At 48.2% G+C, this 17,158-nt stretch overlaps 1 protein-coding gene across 1 annotated transcript in view; it reads left to right on the top strand.

Annotated features, from left to right (window-relative positions):
* Cnpy1 (canopy FGF signaling regulator 1) overlaps positions 1–16,496 on the top strand; it is a 33,440-nt gene extending 16,944 nt beyond the window's left edge. The window contains exons 2-4 of the mRNA XM_026406177.2: positions 10,497–10,700; positions 12,451–12,547; positions 16,459–16,496. Coding sequence (XP_026261962.2) covers positions 10,497–10,700; positions 12,451–12,547; positions 16,459–16,496 — 339 coding nt within the window. The remainder of the gene's footprint in view (positions 1–10,496; positions 10,701–12,450; positions 12,548–16,458) is intronic.
* Positions 16,497–17,158: the final 662 nt, after the last annotated feature.

The raw sequence follows: 17,158 nt of genomic DNA, 5'->3' as shown, positions 1-17,158 counted from the left end.
CTGGCAGAAATGGTGCATTGATGGTCTGGAGGAAGGTCTCTGAGAGGGGTCCGTGGGTCTGATTGTTCTAGAACCCTGATTCTGGGCTGGCTGGGATGGGTTCTTGCGAGGGCTGCCCCATGCAGGGTGCAGGGCAGTGTGGACACGTGCAGGAGCTCTCTTAGGACTGCAGAGGTATCTGGGTGCCCTCCACCAAGGCCAGAAAGGTGCCACCCTGTCCCTGGGCTTGGAGAGGGTCTTCTGCATCAGCATGTAAAGTAGTCGTGTGACCTCAGGCAAGAGACTTTCCTCTTGGAGGCCGCACCCCACGCCCTGCTGCGAGGCAGGTGAATGAGTGGGAGAGAGGCCCTGCCAGGCACTGGGTGCTGTTATCAGGCCTTGCCATGGCCAAAGACACAGTCAACGACATCTCAGGGTATTGCTGGGGCAGGGACAGGAATGTTAACTGAGTGTCCACCACGGAGCTGGCTGGGTCACGGGCCGGGGCATGGCCTGAGCTATCAGTCACATCCAGACTCCCCTATGGCCTTGGCTTCCTGGCCACCACATGAGTGGTACTGCCCACCTCCCCAGATGTAGTCCAGAGGTCATGAGGACTGGTGACCACAGGGCTCTCCTCATGTGTGTGTGTGTGTGTGTGTGTGTGTGTGTGTGTGTGTGTGCGCGCGCGCAACAGGTGAGTCCTCCAGGACAGAAGGGCCACTGGCAACCAGAGAAGAGAAGAGGGGTTGGCAGGCAGGAGGAGTTGCCAGGGAGTACCTGCAGGCAGGGGACAGCTCACACAGGATGCAACTCAGAGGGGAGGCCACCTGCAGCAGGGTGGGCAACGGGGTGGGTGTGTCCGCAAAGCCTAAGAGGACAGCCTCGGGGACACCGTCCCCCTGCACCTGCAGCATGGACGATATGCAAGTGAACAAAACTCTATTCATGGGTCAGAAATGTGAATGTCATGTGATTTTCACAAAAGAGTGTTTTTCACCTGACTTTTACCCACCCTGTCTAAATCTAAGAACTAGCATGTTCCTAGCATGTGGTTGGAGCTCAGGCGACACTCTTTATTCGAGGCCAGATGTTTGTACATCACTCTTTGATCCCTGCACCAGAAGAAGCTGGTCTTGGCCATGAGAATACACCGCTTGTCTTTGTCTCCATCATCTCTAGCACAGAGCTCCTGAGCACTTGGCCTCTACAGTCAGAGCATGTGGTCAGCGGTGACCAGGGAGCTCATTCCACACGCAGCCAAACTTTGCATACCTGGAGGACACCAAGAGATCTCTTTTGGAGTTCTCAGGGCAGTAGAACTCTTCTGAGGTTAGGCATTAACTGGCAGAAAGAAAACTCGTCTCCAAATACACTGAGTCTCAAGACAAAGAGATTAATGTTATCTCTTGGGATTAATTCTTAAATAGTGAAAAAGTAATCGAAATTGAGTAGAAGAAAATCATCTCATATCTATCAACTTTTAAAAAATGAGCAGGCTCAAGTGATAAGAGGTGATGTGAAGGATAAAGTGGAGTGACAGCTGGCCACTGCCCAAAGCACCAGAGAGGCCACTGGGTGGTGCCTGGCTCCCCCTGGCCAGCACCAGAAGGTTCCCACCTTGGGGCCTTCCAGGGTTTGCTCTCGGGTCTGCGTGGAAGGACGCATGGCCCTGGCGGTTCCTGAGGTCCCCTAGTCAGTGAGCTGCCCTGCCCCAGAGTGGGGGAAAGCACTAAGGAACCCGGTCCTGGGATCTGGTGTGTGTCCTTCACACGTGTCTGTTAGCCAAGTTCCGTTTCCTGTGCCATCCACAAACACAAGCAGATCAAGAATGAGGGCCCCGGGCACCCACAGCCAGCAACCTGCCCTGAGACAGTAACCCAACAGGACAGAAACAGGGACTCAGCACCCAGCCGAGTGACAGGAGCAGTGGCTCAGCAGGACCGGACAGTTCTGGGGAAGCAGTCGGCCTGTCGTGTCACAAGGTCTTAAGACAGTGCCGGAATGCTGGGGTTCCCCATGTGTCCTTTTCTGCCCCCGTTTCCCTCAAGCACCGTGAAGCTCCTGCCTCACCCCCATGTCTTTCTTAAGCCCCTGATTTCTCCTCTCTCTGGTGCTGGGGATGGGCCCAGGCCCTGGCACACAGGCTAGGCAAGTGCTCTCCCCTGAACTGCACCCAGCCCCGATCTCTGCTCTGAAGGCTCCGCCGACCTGGTGCTGTGGTGTCAGCATTCACAGTCCCCAGGTCTGAGCCTGGTGGCGTCTTTCCTGGCTCACCCCAACACCGTGGTCCAAGCCCGAGCCTTTGGGTCATGTCTTCCTAAGTGGCCCTTCCTCTGGGCTCTGCTGGCCTGGTCTTTCTAGAGAAAGCGGATAATAAAAAAGTTGCTCAAGGCAGCTGCTCCCTGCTCCTCCTTCATCCTTAGCACCCAAACCTGCACTGCTCACGCCTGACTGTACCCACAGCCGCCTGGGGGCTCCACAGGCCTGGGGTCCCAGGGGAAGGCAGGCCTGCTGGTCCATGGACCCCACTTGACACACACCCTGGCAGCTCTGGGTCCTGAGAACATGGGAGGCAGAGAAGTGGTGGACAGAGAGAGCTTCTGGGGAGGCTCAGGTGGCCCACCGACGTGGGCTGACGGCCACCTTGCTCTGTGCGAGTGTGCAGGCACAGGCCGTCGGCCCCTTCTAGGGTTGGGTGTCTGGGGCTGACCTCACCGTGAACTTTAGTCGGATGGGCCTGGGCTGTGTCTAGCCGGCGGGAGGCTGCACACTTCCATGTGGTGACTGTGTGCCCTAGCTGGGGCCACCAAAGTCCCACAGATGGCCCCACAGACAGGAGTGGCAGGCAGTTTGAGGTCTAGGCGAGGCAGGGCCGGTTCCTCCGCTGCCTCTCTCCTAGGCTTGCCATAGGAGGGACCCTAAGGGCCTCCTTCTGTGTGTGTCCTCATCTCTACTCCAAAGACACCAGTCAGGTGGGGAAGGGCCCACCCCAGTGACCTCATTTAAGGCCCTGTCTTGTCACGTCTGAAGTCTGGGGCTAGGACTTTCTCCTGTGGACCTGGGGGGGCGAGTTCGGCCCCAGCACTGGCCCCTGTCGGCTGGTGGAGAGCCCGGCGAGCAGCTGCTGTGACATCTCAGGACAAATGGGCCACATCTTAGCACTAAGCAAGGGTGACAGGCACCTCTGTGTGGCAGGGACCTCCACCTGGCCCTGAGGAAGCCAAGGCCTGCCTTCCCCGGGCAAGCCTATGGTGGCTCCAGCCCCAGCTTCCCTGAGACCTGAGGCTCGGGGAGAGCGAGACACAGCCAGGACTCAGCGCTGAAGACGGGCGGCCCAGGGACGAGGGGCCTCCTGGAGACCACACTGTGGCATTGTGGTCTGAGGGAGAGGACGCCTCCTGGTCATCAGGAGTCCCCAGCCAGCTGCAGACAGTCAGTGGCTCCAGTGAAGTCACCGAGCATTCTAGAGGCCCCAGAGAGCCGCAGGCTGGAGGCAGGAGCCGGCGGAACTGGGTCCCATCTGTCCACCTACGACTCCTTCTCCTCTCCAGGCTTCCATCTCCCCATCTGAAAAGCAAGGGTTTGCTACAGGTTCTCCAGGGTCCTGTCCGGCACCCACACTGAGTTGCTGAGGTGGGGCAGAAGCAGAGGGGCCACAGAGGAGGGGGCCGGTCAGCTGCAGTGGGAACCCGCCCCTCCAGGAGCCCTCACCCCTGGGTCCTCACGGGAAGAGGGGTTGAGCCCTGCCTCGTCAGGACTGTGGCTCCAGGAGAGAGAAGGCAAGGTTTATCCACAGACACCTGGGAGAGCCTCGAACCTCACGGCTGGTCTTAACGAGCGCCGCAGCACCCTGGCACCACGCTCCCAGGTTGGGGGCCTCCCTGCCGCACACCTGAAGCTGCTTCCCGAGGACCGCTTTTGACTTCTGAGCCTTCCTTCAGCCAGCGTCCCAGGTGTGAGGTGAGAAAGAAAACAGCTCACCAGAGCACACCCTGCACCCTGACCCTGTGAGACAGAAGACGAGGGACATGTGCACAAACACAGGACACGCGGGAACACGTGCAAGTTCATGCACACACGTGCAGAACGCACACGGGTGCGCCCACATGTACACACACACCTGGCTATTTCAGGGGGACGAGATCTGGGGCCTGAGGGGTCTGGGGTAGGGGTGAGCTCTATTCTTTACCCTTTTGTGCCTTTGGGCTTTTTAAAAAAGAAATCAAGTTTGTTTGTTTTTAAGTATTTGTTTTTAAATGTGTTACCTTTTCCCTATAAAAATGTTTTTAGAGGAAGAGCTGTCTTTCTGGTGGCTGGGAGCCAGGAGAGGAGGGCTGTCCTGGGAAGAGGCTCTGCCCACGTGCTGGAGAAGGGCCCTTGGTGCCTCCTTCTCTTCTTCCCACTGTTCTTGGTTAGCAAACCTGCTGAGGAAGGCCAGACCTGGAGGCCAGCTTGGTGGCCCTGGCTTCCTGGAGGGACTCTCAGCAGTTGAGTCTCTGTCCCCCGCCCCACCTCCCTGCTTGGTGAAGGCCATCAGGACCCAAGTCCCAGAATGTGCAGAAGCCCTGCTGCCTCTGGTCCCTCGGGCAGGATGTGAATGGTGTCCTTCCTAGGAATGGGGGGACGGCTCATGTGGTGGCACCCAGGGACCTTCGCCAGCTCTTCAGGGGTGACCTTGGATTCCGCCCAGGTCCGGGAGGTGGGCTGGTCCTCAGTCACGTCACACAGGTCTTTTCTCAACAACGTGGAATGGCCTGGGAGTTGGGGACAGACCAGGACCAGTGTGGAGGCCTGGTGGGCAGGGACTGTCCTGAGGTGGGAGCCAGTGCTCCTGCAGACACTCTGAGAGCCAGGTTGAGCAGGGGGCCGGGAACCCTGCAGGCCTCTGTGTGCAGCTGTCTCTGGCCACACCCAGAAGCACGCAGTGTCCTCTGGTTGGTCTGTCAGCTGTAGGGCAGTGGGCACTTTCTGCAGAGTCTGTGCATGCGTGTTTGCACAGAGACGTGTGTGCGTGTGTGCCCCCTCACCCTGTGGAGATGAAACTCATTACCCAGCCCCCTGGCCCTCTCCTCTAATGTTGAACAGGGAGATCCTGCCATTTCCTGGCTTTGCCTGCAGAACCGAGAAGACAAGATGGGAAGTGCCACAGATTCCCAGAGTGTGACTCTGTAAAATATCTATACTGTGGAGATGTTTTAAAGAGGTGGGCCTTGACAGACAGCTATGCATCCACCACAGTGGTTCCATACCAATATGCTGGAAGACTGAATTATGTTGGTGAGGAAACAGATATTGACTTAAGTAATCTTGAGCTCAGTTGACAGAGTCCTGTTATTATGGATTAATGTTCAAGGGGCCTCCCCTGTCACACGTTCTTTTTAAAGAAATCTGTTGCAATTTTCATTCACAATCATGGAGAAGTCCTCTTTCACAAAGTCTGAATTAGAAACATCTAACATGATAGAGTCAGTAATGATTTGTAAGTGAATAAACAAGTTTATATTTACCACTAATGCAGCGATATTGTGGCTTGCCTGTTCAGGTGCTCTCTCTTTTTTTTTTCTATTAGTTGTTTTTGGAAGAGCAAAACAACTTGAGAGGCTGCGGCAGGGAGATGGCAGGTTCAAAGCAACTTAGTGAGGCTGTAAGCAACCTAGTGAGACCGAGACTCAAAATTTAAAAAAATAAAATAAAAAGGGCTGGGGTGAGGAAAACCGCCAGAGCCTCACCAGGCCAGGGCAAAGCCAGACACAGGACAAAGCAGGTACCCAGGTCCTGGGCCAATGATTCTTAACAGATCCTAAAATATGGTGCCATTTTTCGTGTCCATAGATATATTTCTTTTCTTTTACCTAACATGCTTGAAATTTAAAAAGCTTTTAGGAAGACTAGCAGAATATTGTTTTAAAATTGGAAAACAATGGCTTTACTGATCTTACATTTAATAATGAGAGGAAGGCACGTTTTTTACTTCAAGGAAAAGTTGAATTCTATTAGGCGACTCCTATCTGGTGACAGTTCAACGCTGGCCCATCATGGGTTTTTTTTCCATTTTGTCCCTGAGTGGAAAGAGCTTCCAGAATAAAAATGACACTGAATCACTGGAAAAATTTACCCCAAATCACATAGTTCTCATCTTTGTTATAATTTTTTTTAGAGAGAGAGAGAGAGAGAGAATTTTTTTAATATTTAATTTTTAGTTTTCAGTGGACACAACATCTTAATTTTTATGTGGTGCTGAGGATTGATCCCAGTGCCCCGTGCATGCCAGGCGAGCACGTTACCGCTTGAGCCACATCCCCAGCCCTAGTTCTCATCTTATTAGCACTTTTTAAACAAGCTGAGTTTTTTGCTATTGATGCTACTGATATGTCTATGAATAGTAATGGCAGGAAATACGTGCAGAATATTTTATTTTAAGTAAGAATGACTAGTTTCCATTATTCAAATTTTAGAAAGCAAAAATTAGATGTCGTGTTCACCACTATATTGTGATGTGTGGTCCATGGTCCCCAAGTCTTCCCACTTTTCCTCCCAGCCCTTATGATGGCCCAGCATCACCTGCTCAAAAGGACTTCCTGGTGCTTGGGGCACTGTGAGGTCAGCTGCCTGTCGCAATCTCTCTCTAAAGAAAGGTCATCCAAAATCTCCTCCGACTCTGCCCAGACACCGTTCAGTGTTTCTGATATACAGAAAACTGCAAATGTGTCAGCCTTCATTGTTCTTCATCAGAATGAGCTCTCGAGCTCTCCTTCAGATTTCTAATTATATTGTCTAATAAAACTAAGCAGTCAATGCCATTTGCATATTATATGAAGAAGTGTCAGACAACAAACTCATAGCAGTCAATTAACATAAAGGCTAATTATATATCTCATCAGCTTACAAGAGTTTCTGAATTCATGCTTCTATTGTAGCCTAAAGCAAGGGCTTGGAATTTTCACTTCTAAATATTGACTTTTAACTAATATCAGGAATGATTCCATTTTTTATGGATGAAAAGTTAGTGATTAAACTAGATGCGATATTTGCTATAATGCAATTAAAATTTCTACATTAACTAACCCTGTAGAAAAGAAATCTTTGCAACAATGTGAAATTAATTATCAGTGCCTAAACAGGTTAAGTGCTGGTTTCGTATCTGAAGGCAACTCCAAAAGAATGATCAAGATGAGTGGAATTTGTTGGTGACTGTCAGACTGTGATGGCAGAGAGACACCCCACACAACGATTTTCAGGTCTAATTGTGCACTGTGACATAATTGTATTCCTCCCTGATTGTGATAGCTATCAAGCAAGAAATTTACTACAAGATTAACAGGGACACAGTAATGAAAAAACACGGGCAGCATCCTGTAATTGACTGTTATTAAAGTGTGTCACAGTGGCCGGTAATAAACTCCCTAGCTGCAGTGTTCTAGAGAAACCAAAGCCAGAACTTTTGCCTACTTTTTCAGTTGTAAAGTTGGGATATGGAGATTCCCCAGCCCCCAATCCAGTGCTCACTTACTGAGCACACGGTCAACGGAAGCCTAAATGGGGGCGGGGGTGGGGGACAGACACTGCATGTACAACGTATGATTGAAGTTGTAGGTGGCTTTCCAAAGTGAGAGAAGTTGGGGTTTACTTGGGTTGGGGTACTCCAAGATAGCGATGAAATTATCGCGGATCATTTTTTTATTTCTGACTTGTACCAAATGAGCCCACGTGCAAAGGAAACGGCAGATAAGAAACTGGGCCAGTGAGTCCTCTCCTGCCACTGGGGTAGCGATGGCGGCCTTTCCATTCATATTTTAATGAGGCTAGTATCTCCGAGGCGTCCAGGGAGGGCGGAGGCAAGGTTCCCGGAGGTTACAATAGGAGTCGCTTTATTGACAAGTACCATTCAAAATCTTCGCAGCACAGAGAGAAAGACTCAGTCTCACCCCTCTTGTCCCTGTCCTTCCTGTGCTCTCAGAATCGAAACGATCCAAGGGGAAAGAGGCTCACTAAGGACAGCCTTTAAATTTACTGAAGGAGGTTCTGCTAAGTAGAATCATGGAAAACTCTATTCATGTACATTTAAACACTTGTATGAAGATCCACAATGATGAGCATTTTTTTCTTAAATATTTTCTGGGGGAAGAAAGCTGATGCTTTGGTATTTTAAGAGCGAAATATTTTTAATATTCAGTAAAGCGACCTCTGCTAGTGTCAGGTTGGATGTGCTCCCTTTCCTGCTCACAGGACTCGGCAACATGGAGTCTTTTGAGCTAGCTGCCAGCAACCATTTCCTGCTTTTAAAGGATCTGTACTTGGCAGGGCCATCAGCCTCCCTGGACTTGGAGCATTATAGAAATCCACTATGATCCCTGGCCATCACATACGTGTGCTGAAATAGGCACAATGTCGCTTGACTCCAGTATATAAAATTATACTTTAAAAATAAGGAAAAACAACCCACTGCGAAGTGGAAAGATTATTTTCAAAAAGTGCAACCCACGACACAAAAGGGCTCTCAAAGACCGGTGGTGGCAGGCCTCTCACACACCAACATCGTGGTTTTGCCCAAAATGTATGGGCTCAACAATTTGGGGGCAGCTCAGAGTGTTAGGTTAGTTTAAAAATCGGGTTCTAGAGTGACCTGTACTCCACAGGCCAGGCCGGGTGTGTGAGGGCCTGTTGGCACCCGGGGTTAGGGGCTGGGCTTCTCACAGGCTCCAGCCCCCAGACGGGTCCCCATCCCCCCAACCATCAAGTCTGTTTGCTTTCCCGTTGGGCGAAGAGGGGGAAGTGGGGGGGAGAGAGAATGGATTTCTTGATTACAGTTAGATTTTTTTAAATCAAAGAGTCCACTCTTCACTTTCAAATAAAATGCTGCTTCTTACACCCAGGAAGTATATATTGGTATGCGTCAGAAAAGGAAGGATACTGGGAACACGTGCGCTGCAGGAAAACCCGCCTACGATCATTCTGACTTGGTGTGATTTAAGAATTCACTTCTGCATTGTGTAACTTTCCCAGTGAAAGATACATGTTTACTCCTTGGTTTCCATCAGTCATAAAGCAGATTTAGATAGGTTTGTGGGCCTACGTATATCTTGTGACAACTTGCAAAGTTCGAAGGGCATGGTAAAGGCGTGAGTAAAATACCGGCATGCACCAGTTTTTGACCGCAGAGATGTTTAACAATTAAGGCAGTTAGGAGTTAAAAACTTGGTATTTGAATGAGAACCAGGGGCTGCGGCGGCGTGTCCCAGCACAACCAACTCTTGGACTGCAAACGAGGACGCACGGGCCTGCGAGCAGCTCGCCTCCCGCCGCCGGGGACGTTACCTGTGCACGCGAGGTGCAGCTGGTGGGTGGTGGCGGTTTCCTCGTAGGCTCTCCTCTTCCCGTGTTCCTTTCAGAATGTTTGTACAGGGCTGATTCCTTATTGAAACGGGGGCCGACGGTGGCGACACCGGGGTGGTTTATAATCGCCCGGGTCTGCGCCACACCAACCCCCGCGCTTTCATGTTAATTCCGCCGCTCTGGCTGATGAGATTTGCGGCCAGATGGCGGTGAAGCGCGGAGACCCTTTGTGCGCCCCGAGCGCGCCTGTGAATGTCGCGCGGTCGCTGGCACCGGAAGGGTTCACACTGCGTGTGAAAGGGGACAAAGGAGCCTGGATATATCAACACTGCAGAGACCGAGTTCATTTGTGATGCAGCCCCTTTCACCGCGGTTGTCATGCAAACTTCCTACTTTGATCAGCGGAGGGTGGAGAGGGAGAAAGCCCGCAAAGCCGCGGGCCGGGCGCGGGCCGGGCGCCCTTGGCGGCTCCACGCCCCCTTCCGGAAGGAGCCGCGGGGACGCAGCCTCCTGCACCTTGACCTGTCTAGACGGCCCGAAGGGTTTTGTCTCGGTTACCAAGGGCGCGGGGTGCTCTTTGACCCACGCCCAGGGCGGAGGTGGCGGCCAGAGGGCCCCGGGACCCTCGCCGCACCCCGAGGGAGAGGGGCGCCAGAGTTCCCAGCCCGCGCACCCCGCGCACCCCGAGCACCCAGCGGGCTGCAGCCGAGCGCGCTGACGCGGAGCGCGAAACTTCTGGTTTCCTCTGCGAGCGGGTGCAGAGTTCCCGGGCAGGAGCGCATCTCTCTCTCTCTCTCTCTCTCTCTCTCTCTCTCTCTCTCTCTCCCCCTCCCTCCCTCCCTCCCCCACCACACTCCCTCTCTCTCTCTAGATAGATAGATAAACAACTGTCTTCTGTGCTTCAAGCTTTTTTTCTGCATGTTCAATGACTTTTTTTTTTTTTAGGAATTATATGCGTAGGTATAGTTTCCATATCTTTTTTTTTCTGTCCTCTTTTGAGTATACTTTTCCCTACTAAAATTTAAGCTGACCTTAAATTATGTAAATAACGGAGCTGAGACGCTGTGTTCAGACGTGGACGCTTTGCAGCAGCGGGGTCGTGCATTCCCGCACGCCCGCTGGACCATCCTCACTTGGGTCAGCGTGAAGGGAGTGACCTGCACGCCGGCTTCTCTTCACAGGTCCCCCTGGCCCAGTCCGAGGCATTCCTGACCGACCTTCTGGATACAGTGTGTGAGCGAATGAACCATTACCAGCTAGAGGAAGACCCGGTCACTAAGAAGAAAACTTTCAAGAGATACGCGCCAAGGAAAGGAGACAAAATATACAAAGAATATAAAAAGTTCTATTTTTATTCTGATGCCTACAGACCTTTGAAATTTGCGGTAAGCTCTCTTTTTTAAGAAGAATTATTTAATGCGTGAACCTGTTTTTGGTACTTTTTTTTTTTTTTTGTCTTTCCCACTCTTTAGCTATGGCTGAGTTTCAAGACACTGAACAGTAAGGTACACATTGAAACGTCACCCTGCCACACTTGGTGTCCTGCTCCAAGAAGTGTTAAGTGTGCACTCCCCAACTTGCCTTTCACCGGAGGGCTTGTGGTCTCTGGTAGTCAGTGGACAGACTGAGTGATATCAGCTGCTGTCCCCCAACCCCTGAGACTGTAAGACAGTTTGCAGTGTTTGCTCAGGACCACTCTGCTGTGTAGGGGGACCTCAGCCTGCCCTGTTGCCAAGGGAGGTCTCACAGATGAGCACATAAGGAATCGGGAGCTGTGGGTTCTAGGTTAAAATCCAAATGAAAACAAATATTGTTTTCAAATATTTTATAGCCACGTGATAAAGGAGAGTGATGTAATCATCCCCCACCCAAGGCTTCAACGAAGAGTTATTTTCCTGAGGTAGCACAAGTATTCCAGCACAAACTGAGTTAAATAAAAGCTTAGGTATGATGTTTGGCATAATGCCAAATTTCCTTCCAGTATAATATTTATTTTACATAAATGCTGGCCTGTCTTGCAAGAATGTGCCTGGAAAAATATATGGCAGTATATTTCCCTTTACTTAATACGGTTGAATCCCACAGTGATGGGCAAGCCTGCTTGAAAAAATGTATTAAGTTTACACATTGGCCAAAATGTCAGGCTCGCCGAAACCCTGAAGTGAGGGAAGTAGCTGACATTTGGAGATTTCATTTTAATTAAAAGATGAGGACAATAATTCAGAGTTAAGCATATTGTGGAATAGGAATGGCAGTGTTACTGGGGTATTTCACAGGTTCTTAATAAACACATTATGGTGAAATTTAAATATTTTAACTGCTGTTTAAAAATTTTAGAAACTTGTTTAGTGAACTCCGAAAATGATTTCCAAGACTACTGAATGCCCTTCAATAATGTCACCATTCCTAAAATTGTCACCTGGTCATTCTTTAATGAAGAAACATACCTCAGTAGAAATTTAAGATTTTCAGATGCAGGGCAAATTTGAGCTCCTTCTTCTCTGAAATGTCATTTTTTTCTTCTCTCTCTTTCTCTCTCTCCCTTCCTTCATTTCTTTCTGGAACCCTAAATGAGATTTCAGGTGGATCTATAAATGCTCTAAAAAGACCCTCCCCTCAGTAAAGCCAGCAGGTTCTCCAAAGTGAAACCGAAGAAGTGTTTGTTCTGATGGCTGAGAAACCGTCATAGTTTCTACACTTTCAAACCACAAAATGGTTTATCATATTGAATTGGAAGGAAACTGGTTTCACCATTTCAAGGAGTTGTGTTCTTTAAAATGTGTTTAAAAATAGAATTCCCAGATCTCAGCGCCTTAGCTAGGAAGCCCACTTCTTCCTATGCCTGACCTTCTGACTTTAGGAAGAGAAATAAATAGGAAGAAGTTGTTTCCTTCTTCAAGTCCCATGTCTTTCAGCACCACTAATCATTTAGTTAAGTCCCAGGAAAATGATGACATTAACGTTCTGGGAAGAGGGCTAATCCAACGCAATGATGTATTAAACGCCAGGACCAAGAGAAGGGGCCCACCTTGGCCACAGCTTTCTTGTGTGTCGCTAATACTGTGGAGCTGAGCCCTTCCTGGGCAGCAGCCCCGCCAGTGTGTGTACACATGTGCTGTTATTATGTTTCTGCAGTGCGAAAGCATAATAGAAGAGTACGAAGATGAAATACTCTCACTTATCGCCCAGGAGGCACACTCTCTAGCTGACAAGCTGTGCAGCGAGGAATCAGGTACTGTGTCTGATGGAACATGTGTGCGCAGCCGCTCACCCCGCTCGACAAACGTCTTGTTTGTAGACTGAGCCTCGCTGCCTCCCTGTGAGCCGGGCTCTGACATGGGCTTCTGGGGTCTCCCGCTGCATCAGACACCCGGGAGGGAAACGCGTCCCTGGAAACCACCGGGCTGTGCCGCTTTCCTCGTCCTCCCTCCCCTGCATTCAAAGGAAGGCAAACCCTGGATTTCCAGTGGTTACCAGGAAGCCCATTCAGACTTAGATGTCTGGCTTCAAAGCACTTGGTTAAAAAAAATTAAAAATTGGATTTTCCATCCTGTCTCTGGAAAGGAGAATCTCTTTGTGACTGAAGTATTTGCTTCAGCAGAAGTTGGGATTTCTTATTTTGTAGGAAAAATTTTAAAGTTTTTGTTTGTTGGGGGGCTGGATTTTTTTTTCAGATTCCTTTTCCAGAGTTATCTTCATCTTAAAAGTGTTTTTCTGGATCAGAGGGTGACAAATAATAAGCCTCGTGTTCTTAGACATCACCCCAACACTCTCCTCTAGTCAGAAGCTGGAGGAGAGGGAGCAGATGGCCATTTGCTGTGTACCAAGGCGAAGCCGTTGCCCCTGGCCCTGTCATAGGTGGCTGGCCACTCACCCGGTCAGATCACTTTGACATTTGTCTAACACGGTCCAGGGCTGTGGTTCAAGTTGTGCATTCTTTTCAGATATCTTTGGGAAGGAAATGAATGGTCATATAGGAAGACAGCAATTTAAAACCAGTGGAGTGCTTCCTAAGACGTGGGAGCAAGCCTAACATACACGTGTCCATTCTATCAAGTTTAGGGCCAGTTCTTAAAATGATCGTTACTGCACCTTTGGAGATAAATATTGCTGTTGTCAGAAGTTACTAGGCAAGGTCACAAATCCTCTACTAACAACATGAAAGTTTCCTTACTAAGTAGACAATTCGGTTGTCTTCTGTTTAAAAGTCCAGTTTCAGTACAAGTTTGCAGATGAATGCAGTGAAATGACATGGTGATTCTTCAGCAATCTGAGTTTCCTCATTGACATTAGACATTTAATGTGCGGTGTAGGAACTTCACATAAGTCCATAGCCTGCCTTCCCAGAGAAAGTTTCTTTCAAGATTCTCAGACAATCCAGCCACACAGGTTTGCACTAAGATGCCAGCACAGATGGGGTGAGGAGTGCTCAAAATTCTTGTTTTCCTGTTGCCCCTCTGAAGGGTCTGGACTTACCAGAATTGTCTGCAAGTAATCTCCCCCACCCCCACCCCGCCCATGAAGTCCTACTCAGACCTTCCAGGGAGTCTGGAGAATGTCCCCTCTGTCTACTGCAGTTGTCCCCCCGCAAGTCCACATTCTGGGGAAAACAGTGGTCCCAAGTGCAGCAGCTGGACTTGGTTTCAATAACATTAACAATCTTTGTTCCTTCTACATAATTTTAATTGGAAATCAAAATTAATATCAACCTTAAAAAAAGCAGAAGCTTATAGAATAAACCTAAGCTATATACAGTATTGCTAGTGTGAGATAAAACACCAGATAATTCTTAGTTTGCATTTGTTTTTTATAAAGCCACTTCCTCCTACAAGCGGGAGTATTGAGAGGAAGAAGTGCCACTCAGCAGTGGGAGCCTCCCAGCACTGCTGGTGAGGCGGAGAGGGGCCTTTCAGGCCATGTCCCCGTGAAGTGCTCTGTCAGTGTTGAAAACCATCCCTAAGTTAAAAATGGAGGATGTCCTCACCTTAAAAGCAGACTAGAAACCTACTGCCGATGTAAATACCACAAGTGCAAGGTGGAGAGTGTTTTCAGACATGAACCTTCTCACAGGAAAAATTAAAGGCACACCCCAATGATACAAATTCCAAGGAAGGACACGGTGGCAACAGAGAAGTGAGTCCTGTCAACTCACTGGGGTGGCTTCCTGACTGTGTGAAGGGTGAGGCTTCCCATCACAGAACTCCAGGTGCACTGGCCCCTCACCTGCAGTACAGGTGCAGTGAGTCTCCCCCGAGCAGGCTGAACCTGCTGTTTAGGAAAGGGAAAGCCGCCTCTGGTTTCCTCTGCCACAGCTTCACCATGCCGTGCTCCCCGTGGCTGGAGTGGCATTTTAAAGAGGTGAATGTGTGTGTTGGAAGTCATAGAAACTGCATTAACAAATAACTCTTTACTGAGCCTGTACTACATGCCAGACACTATACCCAGAGTGGGTAAAATGCTCCCTTGCTGTTTTTAGGGAGATCAGTAATTATTAGAAAATAGATGCTTCTAAAACTCAAGAGTTGATGGAAGTTTACTGTCTGATTTAATAGGCACTTTGCATATCTGTGAATTCTGCCTTTTTCAATTTACTGTAGATTGTTTAACTTCTCTTGTTAAGAGTTCTACGTGAGCAGATGGGGCCACATCCACAGATTCTCCAAATGTTAAGGTCTGAACATTCACCGCCCCCAACACAAAAATAAATGGGGAAGAATGGAGAAAATAGGTGTCTAATCTAAGGTGGCCACGTTTGAATGAAGACACAGCAAACAGTGAGATTTCATAAATACGTGTGTCAGCTTTGATGATAAGACGGGTCTCAGAGAAGGCTGCAGATTGCATGGCCCATGCATGCCCCTGCAGTTAGGACTGGGTAGAACGTGGGTTGCCGAACGCGTGCTGCTCTTGGGGTGAGAGTAACAGGGGTTCTCCCTCACAGTCTCTCTTTTTTTCTAGGCAAAATTAAAAGTAAGTTCACTAGATTTTCTGGGTGGAATGTTCCATGGCATTTAACCCAGGCTTCACCAGATGGTCATTTTGATGTCTTGAAGTGGAAATGATTCAAATCTTAATATGATCTAGGGTGCAATTTAAAGTACAACTGCATCCACTGGAGGTGGAAAGCAGACTGCTACAGAGCCCGTGTGGCTGGTTCCTCTTAGGTCTATGCAGGTATTTGTCAGACAGACTGTGTGGAGAGTTGAAAGAGAAATGCATAAATATATTCTGAATATATTACTTCTACTTTGAGAGCAAATCTTAAACACTGAAAAATATAACAACTGTAGAATTCGCCACATGCCCATCTTTAATGTAATATATGAAATAAGATATCAGGAATGTAGAGCTGTTTAGCTTACAATTAACTTAAAAGTATTCTCACTTTGTTGTCTAGTCTTCCTAACCTAAATGGCAAGACCTTAAAATATAAAATATAAAATAATTACCTTTAAAGGCTAGCACATTTCCAACAAACTCTGTGGCTAACAGAATCCATAGTCTTTCTTTTTTCAAAAAATTTTTTATTTGCTCTTTTTAGTTATACATGACAATAGGATGTATTTTGACATATCACACATACATAGAATATAACTTCCCATTCTTGTGGTTGTATACATGATGTGGAGTTACACTGGTCATGTCTTCACATATGAACATAGAATCCATAGCCTTTTTAAATGGAATCGGCATTAATCGCTTTCAATTGGAAAAGCAGTAGGAATCACAATACCTAACTGGCTCTCGTATTACATGCCCAGGGCACTGCGGCCCTTCCCAGCTGTGGACACTGTCTAAGTGGTCTTCTTTAAACACTCCCTTGCTCCTGGGTGAGTTGCACAATCCCTGGCCTTGCTTTAGAATACTCCAGCCAAGACAGATGGGAAGACGAGCGGAGCACAGCACCCATCGGCCACTGTGGAAGCCGGGCTTGGGGTGTGGGGAATAGATTACCCTCTACTTTTGTGCACAGAAGCAAAATTAAAAGTCATTTCAGTAGATTTTTCTGGGTGGAATGTTCTGTGGCATTCTCACAATAAAAGTTCAAAAATGCACTCCCACCATCATGTACTGTTTGTGGGATGTAAATGACTAAATTGCTGGTATCTAATTGATAGTGATGGTTTCTAATTATTTTTTCAGGTATTTGTGGAACTTCTGCTAATCATACAGAACTCTAGGCATGACATCACCACTGGTAGAGAAGAGCAGAGTCCCAGTCAAAGGTCAATGTCTGCGTTGTGTCTGCATGTCTCTCGTGCTGAGAAGTTTCGTTTTGTTCATACCGTGCTTGATTTTGCTTTGAAAATCTGTTGTTTGGCATCATGACAAACCCAAGTCTTCTTGTAGGTGAAGCTGAGGACTTCAGAAAACCTCAATTCCTTGCAGATCTGCATGCAACAACCTTGGCAATAAAGCATTAGATCTGGCTATGGGAAAGAACTGAGGCCACTTCATAAACTAAAAAGGGATTTAATGATCTCTACTGTCATTTCTAGTAAATGCATGCACACATAGACAGGCACAGTATGCTATTTGGTAAGAACTTGGTTTCTCAAATACTTGATTGGCAACAAATTTAGGGAAACCTATTGCAAACTTACTTAAAATTTGGTATTCTGGAGGGTTCTATATGGTGTTCAAAGGAACAAACCCACTTTTATCAGGAATGAAATTTTAATGTCTAGAAATATATTTTAAAACGTTGGCTCTAAAATTTAATGGAATGCAAAAAATGTATACTTTTTATAGTGAATGGTTATTACATTGGTCTCTGTTGACCATGTATTCTGAGTCCAAATGGCTTGAAAAGTACATATATGATGACATCGGGTATTTAAAG

This window comes from Urocitellus parryii, chromosome 3 (genome assembly GCF_045843805.1).
Source record: "Urocitellus parryii isolate mUroPar1 chromosome 3, mUroPar1.hap1, whole genome shotgun sequence".
NCBI classification, from domain to species: domain Eukaryota; kingdom Metazoa; phylum Chordata; class Mammalia; order Rodentia; family Sciuridae; genus Urocitellus; species Urocitellus parryii.
This window is presented reverse-complemented; position numbering and strand designations above follow the sequence as displayed.